The sequence below is a fragment of the Callospermophilus lateralis genome, chromosome 12, assembly GCF_048772815.1.
Source record: "Callospermophilus lateralis isolate mCalLat2 chromosome 12, mCalLat2.hap1, whole genome shotgun sequence".
NCBI classification, from domain to species: domain Eukaryota; kingdom Metazoa; phylum Chordata; class Mammalia; order Rodentia; family Sciuridae; genus Callospermophilus; species Callospermophilus lateralis.
This window is the reverse complement of record NC_135316.1, coordinates 103,308,358-103,315,518: the sequence shown is the minus strand read 5'-3', so window position 1 is coordinate 103,315,518 and position 7,161 is coordinate 103,308,358. Positions and strand designations below refer to the sequence as shown.

General features: G+C 38.0%; 1 protein-coding gene across 6 annotated transcripts in view; it reads right to left on the bottom strand.

The window, feature by feature from the left end:
- Positions 1 to 3,606: 3,606 nt before the first annotated feature.
- Positions 3,607 to 7,161, bottom strand: part of Bivm (basic, immunoglobulin-like variable motif containing) — a 34,192-nt gene continuing 30,637 nt past the window's right edge. For all 6 annotated transcript variants that reach the window (XM_076872010.2, XM_077110672.1, XM_076872012.2 and 3 more), the window contains 2 exons: positions 6,127 to 6,223; positions 3,607 to 5,290 (listed from right to left, as the gene is read on the bottom strand). In XM_076872010.2, coding sequence (XP_076728125.1) covers positions 4,997 to 5,290; positions 6,127 to 6,223 — 391 coding nt within the window. In that variant the 3' untranslated portion in view covers positions 3,607 to 4,996. The remainder of the gene's footprint in view (positions 5,291 to 6,126; positions 6,224 to 7,161) is intronic.

The window sequence follows — 7,161 nt, the reverse complement described above, 5'->3', positions numbered from 1 at the left end:
CGGAAGTCCCGCCCTCGCTCATGACGTCAATTCACTGCGTCCCCTGCACTCAGGAAGCGAGGGAGCGTTTCCGCCCCAGTGTTTGGGTCCAGGTTCTGTCTTTGGTGCCACGGTTATCAAATGTGGCCACAAGGCTGTTTTTGCGGGTGGCGACTTTATGTGATTTTTCAGCACCCGTTTCTCCCCCAGTGAGCCTCCAGTTGTGCAGAATCCATGTGGTTGTGGTGTTTTTAGGCAGGATTTGTACAATAGCGTGTAGTAACTAGAGAGAAGTAGTAGAGTTCAAAGCTTCACCCAGCGTCTCAAACTTAGAATTCCACTGTTTGTGGCCAGAAATGGCAAGAAAGGAATTGGCCGAGTAGCTCCAGGAAAGTCTGGCGCTCCAACCCTCAGGCCAACATTCAAATCACGACTGTACATTAATAAGTTGCTGAGATCGTATTTGTTAAGAATTTTTATCTTCAGATGTACACAAAGCATAGAAGTGAAGCTAGATTTACAGATAGGTAGTTAGTGTAGTTAGGTCTAATATGGAGAATGAAGGCCATATTGAGAATAGAGTCCAGGAAAAGGGGTTTGAGAATGTCCCCAAGGCCCAGAGCCCATCCCAAGGAAATGTTAATGAAGCAGCTGCCAGCAAAAGCGCAGATGCTAATCCAAAAGTCCTTCCTGCCCATATTACTCCTTCAGCACTCCTGTCTCCCGCCTGGGAAAGCTGAAAGAAAACCTTAGCTATAAAAAGAGGAAGACATCACCCTTCCACAGATTCCACTTCCTGGGTTCCCTTCTTCCTGCGGGAAGAAGTCTTTTCTGCTGTCCTTTAATAAAGCTTTTATGGGGCTGGGGATGTGGTTCAAGTGGTGGTGCATTCGCCTAGCATGCATGAGGCACTGGGTTCCATTCTCGGCACCACATAAAAATAAAATAAAGATATTGTATCCACCTAAAACTAAAAAATATATATATAAAAATAAAGCTTTTACTTTATACTCTAAACTTGCCTTGGCGTGTTTCTCTGGTGTTATACTTCAGCACTGGGGAAGCAAGAATTCATCACCGGTAAACAGGGTAACAGAAACAGCTTTGCAGACTTGGCAAGGATAAAAGGTGATGTATGCAATGCTTTTAGCACTAGCTATCAAGTGAGAGTATTAGCATACGCATTTCTTCAAATTTAAGTGATGTATTGAGAAGAGATTCCAATCCTGTGAAAAAAGTTGGTTTAAAAGAGCAGGTAATTTCTTAGAAATATCAGAAACCAGTTTTTAGCAAAACCATTTGTGTTCAAACTTAGTTCATAGTACCCATGTTAAGTTGACTTACAATTTTCCATCAGGAATAAGCCTTACAAAGTGCTTTTCACATTTCCCCCGTGGGTAAAGAAGTACCCAGAAATTGTTCAGAGTTGTATTTTACTGAGGGTAGTATAATTACATATTTAATTACATATTTAATTTTTGCCCCCAAACCACAGAAGACTATAAACTTAATGAAACCAAGAACTATCATGTTGACTTTCACCCCCCACTTCTACTCTTAGTAGGCATTCATAAATGCTGCCTAAATGACCTCTTAAGTCCCTGGTCTAAAACTCTCCATCCTTGCACCCTGTAGAAAAATATTTCCTAGAGGTCAGGCAAATGTTAGTTCAGATCTCATGTAAGCCATGTAAAAACTGTGATATGGGCTGAATTGTCCTACAAAATACATATGTTGAAGCCCTAACCTCCAGTACATCAGAATGTGGCTCTATTTCAAGATCAGATCTTTAAAGGGCAATAGTTAAAATGAGGGTATTAGGAACTTGGTGGATCACTCAGTGGGAGAGCACTTGCTTAGCAAGTACAAGGCCCTAAGTTTGATCACCAGCATCACTGAAAAATAAGAGGTGAATGAAGCCTTTATATTAACCCCTTATCAAATTTGATGTTATCTTTATACGAAGAAATTTGGACCCACAGACTCTAGAGGGATGCCCTACACACACACACACACACACACACACACACACACACACACACAGGAAAAGCCAATGAACACAGTAAGAAGGTGGTGGTCTACAAGTTGAAGAAAGGCTTGAGAAGACACCAAACCTGCCAAGAACTTGTCTTGGACTTCTAGACTCCACAACTGTGAGAAAACAAGTTTCTATTTTTTAAACCACACAATCTGAGGTATTTTTCTATGGTAGCTGTAGCATACCAAGACATCTGTTGTGCTAGAAAGGTTTCTTCACTCATGACAGCCTCAGTTCCTGCCAGCAAAATGGGAGTGCTATAACTTTTTTAGGATAGTTTTGAGATCACAGTTCTAAAGTGAAACACCTAGGAGGTAATGGCACTCAAACTAGTTTTTGAGCGAATGACTGGCAGGGTGAAAATGCTGCATGTGAAGTTAAATTAAAGAATGTGACAGATCCTGGAGCACCTGATTGAGCTCCTGCAGCGTCTGAGAGAAGGCAAGTTGGGAAGAATTGTAGGTGCTGCATCAGCTTGGCCTAATGATAGGGTGTAGCTCTGTAACAACAGCAGTCTGAAAAGGAATAGTTCAAGGATTTGATCTAAATCAGCTTTGTTTCTGGCTAAGAGCTAAATAAAAACAATTAGCCAGTGTGGCCATTTGAGTGCTCTAAGTGCTTTTAACATCAAAGCAATGCTCTTGAGTATGAAATGCCTTTGAAGGAATAGCAACTAAGGGGTATATATTGGATTTACAAAGAATTAGTTCTTTCAGATGCTGTTGAAAAGGCTCTCTATAAAGAATCTAAACAGTAAAACAGACATATTTTAGAATAATAGTAAGCACTTAAATAGTATTTCCTATCCATAAGGCACTGTTTTAAACATGACACGTATCAGGTTATTCATTCTTCCAAACCATTATTCCATTTAACAATGAAGAAATAAGCACAAAAAAATTAATCTTAATGTGCCCCAAGGCAATATATCTGGTAAGTGCAAAACCAGTATTTAAACCTTCATTGCATCTATGGAGACTCATATGAGTTGACCAAGAAATAAAATAGAGTAGGAATGTTACTAGTTTTCAAAGAGAAGTGTACAATAGATCTCCCATTGCCAACAATCTTTGGTAAAACTGTGCCACAATACCTAAGCCTCACTGTGCTCCAAATAACTGCCAGACTTGTAAACCAAGTTATTAAGTGATCACATGTATCAAGACTATTATAAAAATTATTGATTAGTATGCAGACTGCATAAACTCTAATTTCCTAGGCATCACCTTGTTCTTTAATGTCTTCTTTTACTTTCCATTTTTCTCCTTTCTTCTCTTTGCTCTTTCAACCTACCTCTTCTCTAAAATATTCGGTTGAACTATATGAAAGAGCCTATATTCAACCATGTTTGAAAAATTATACTTTCATTTGGTTCAAGTAATATAAGAATCACATTTTCCACTTTTCTATTATAAAGTCGTATAGACATCTAAAATTACAGTCATCATAATGCATATTATTTCATTGATTACAAAAGTAATAAGATTCAGGATGGTTTCCTATAACACACTAGTTAGGCAAAACAGACAAATTATCATAAAGTTATAAGGGTATTCTTTTATCTAAAACAAAAGTTTGATAACACATGATTAAAAGTAGAAAACAAAATTTTATTTGATGAAAACCTTTTAAAAGTTCCAGTATGAAGTAACAAAATCAACAACCTACAAATCTTTCAGTCCTTTGCATCTCAAGCAAAATATTCTCTTCAGAAAAATGACCATTTCATAATATATATCCCTTTCTGTAGGCTAGACATGTATATGTGGACAAATGGATATAAAATTCAAGAGAAAAAAAATGAAACTATTTTAAAAATAAAAGTCTGAACCCTCTCCTTGAGGTGTATTGCAATGTGGTTACCAACATATCCAGCACCTTGTAATCACCAAGCTACTGTTGTAAGTCCTGGAACAAACCCCTAAAATGAAAGAACACGAGATCCTAGTTGTTTGTGAGTCACAGGTTGGCAGCAGCAGAAGAACTGACAGCAGCTAGAGAGGAGCGCAAATACGTGAAATCCATACTTCCAAAATTTAACTCACTTCAAAAAGATAATTGGATCAAAAAAAGAAACAGCTTAGAGTTTAAAATGTGGAGAGTGCCCTCTGAGTGACCTGGGCATTCTTGATGCATCTTCAAAGCCATTATTAACATACGATGCCATTCCAGGGACCAGTCAAGTATCAGAAAATCTCCCTGCAAGGTACCTTGGGTACAGAAACTTTAGATGCCCCTGTTCTTCTATTCTATCACTAAGCCAGGTTTATTCTAGACTTATAGAAGTCTTCAAAACCTAAGGTTCTTGTCAATATTTGATACTAACACTCAGGAAGGTCAAGAAGGAATCAATGCACTAAGTCACCCTTTACACCAATAGAAAAGACCAGGTTTTTTTGAGTCTTTCCTCTTTTGCCTCTTTATTGAGAATCCTGAGACAGTTAATCAGGAGACAAATGAGGCAAGCAAAATACTGCTATTAGTGAAAGAAGTACTAGACTCAAAATAATTTTAAATGAGCTTTAACCATGAGCAAAGCCTAGAAATTGGCAGCCCCCATTTTTTAAGGGTAGACAAATGCTTTACATCTTCATCTTAGGAATAAAACTGTCTGTAACAAATTATCTAGGGATCAAGTCATAAATCACTTCATGCTTAAGTATTTCAAATCTTGATGCTGTTAAGTGAATTTGTGTTTCTGTTTAGAAATAGTTATAAATTTGGGGATTTTTATGAAACTTTTTGTCCAGATTGTTTACATACTCTAAATTTTAAAAGGGCAATAATCTGTGCTTATCTGCTTATACATCTGAAATCGCCCATGATAATCATATATAAGCTTGTTTACTAAGAACTACAAGGTCATGCTTTGTACCACAAGATCTGTTCTATTAATGCAGACGTTGCAATCTTCCACTATCGTATTGCAGTCCTGTAGGTAAGCTGTGTGGATGACACCATGCAGAGAGCCTAGCAGGGTCACTCATCCCCATCGTAGTCGCTGTAGCCCTGGTAGCCACTGTTCCTTCTCTCATGGATGCTGGACATCTTTTTCCATGATGAGTCCTGATGGAAACTAGCACTGAAGGACCGGCCCAGACGCCCATGCTGCTTCTTGGAGATATTGTCTTCACTCTCAGATTTGGCGATGCCCTGGGCATGTGCTGGAGGTTGTGAGTCTTGTCTGATGGTGCCAAATGGAAAGTTCCAAAGCCCAAATCTTTGCCAATGAAGTCTCTGGAATGCTATGAGGCAGTGCAAATTCCCCCCAACCTGAAAAGAGAAAAAAAGGCAGGTCAAGAAAATATAGAAAAGTAAATTATATAAATTTGTGGGTCCCGATGGACCCCCTTTTTTGTTTGTTGTTGTTGTTTTGCCTTTACACATTCCTAAAAACAGTACTTCTCTGGTCAGACATCAGAGCACACTATCCTATGCATCATTCCTGACACTGTCTTTACAAAACAAAGCCCACAGGAGCCAAAATACCTCTCCCACCCCAGGTGCACACACACTATCGCTGCCTCTTCTGCCTAATTCAAACACCAAGATCATCCCTCTTCCTCTCCCACTCTTCATGTGCTCTTACATTATAGGATTATATCAGGGATGTTTACACAATCCACACTGCAATCTACTTTTCTCTGAGAGCTTCCCTCTCAGCCTTGATGAACACATGGCTCTGACCCATGGTCATAATTAATTGGTCCTAGTTCAGCCAAGATGATGGAACTAGACCAAGACAGGTCAGTCTCAGTCTAGACTGGTCATCTGAAAGGGAGACATAAATGATGATGACATAAAAGATGATGATCTTCAAGAAATAATCAGAGGAAAAGAGAGCTAAGAAAACTACGACCTCCATAAGAGTGACTACTAGCTGCGTGGGTCCTGCTATCATTCCTATACTGAGTGCCATTCCCTGGTGACTCCAGGCTCTTCTCCTTGTCCTTGAATTGTAAACACAGCCCTAGGTCTTTAAGATAATTTTCTGTCCAATATGGTCTGAACTGACCTTCTATTATTTACCACCTAAAGAATGCTGAGTTAAAACACTGCATTTTGGTTATTTGGAAAAATGCCTTCAAATGCAACAGTGTTTTTCTTACCTTCTTTGTTTTTCGAAACTGCAGCCCTCTCTCTAAATGCCGAATATCTAGGTATTCTGGATTTTGAGTGTTTAGATCAGTAACAATATCTGCCCATCTATAGTTAAAAAGAAAGAATACAACACAGCTTTCTTTAGGTCCATAATATTCTTTCACAAGAGCAAGTAACTACAATATTAACAAAACAATAATTGGCAATAATTCTTGTCAGCATTGTTTCATTACTAAGCTTTAAAAACTTCCTGTTTTATGACAATTGTGTTTATCCAACTATTTATTGTCAAGGTTCATAGTTTACAACAAGTTACTTTTCCTACAAAATAAATATATGTCCGCATATTAGATAACAACCTTCAGGCAAAGTCAGGAACATGTCTTATTTCTTTGGAATTATAATCAACTTTTTTTGAAATGGAGTCTTGCCATGTTGCCAGTCTGGCCTCAAGGCACAGGCCATATGCCTGGCTAAATTTTTAAAAGAATTAAAAGATAACATTTCTCCATTAATAAACAACACGATTGTGCAGCAAATCCAAGAGCCTTACAGAACAATTCCTAAAGTTAATAAGTGAACTTGTTAAATATATAAGATTCAAGGTCTAAATAGGAAAATCAGTTATTTATTTGTATAGGACCAGCAAATAATGACAAAATTAATTTTTAAAAAGTTAATTTACAATAGCATCAGAAAATATAGAATGGGGCTGGGGATGTGGCTCAAGCGGTAGCGCGCTCGCCTGGCATGCATGCAGCCCGGGTTGGATCCTCAGCACCACATACAAACAAAGATGTTATGTCCGCCGAAAACTAAAAAATAAAAATACTAAAACTCATTCTTTAAAAAAAAAAAATATAGAACACTTGGGAAGCAATTTAACAAATGATACATATGACTATTAAAAAATACACAACACTGCTGAGACAAATTAAAGTTTAATTAAGTAGAGATATTCCACGTTCACAGATTGGAAGATTTCATATTGTTAAGATGTCAGTTCTCCTCAAACTAAACTATGAATTCTATGGATTTTATCC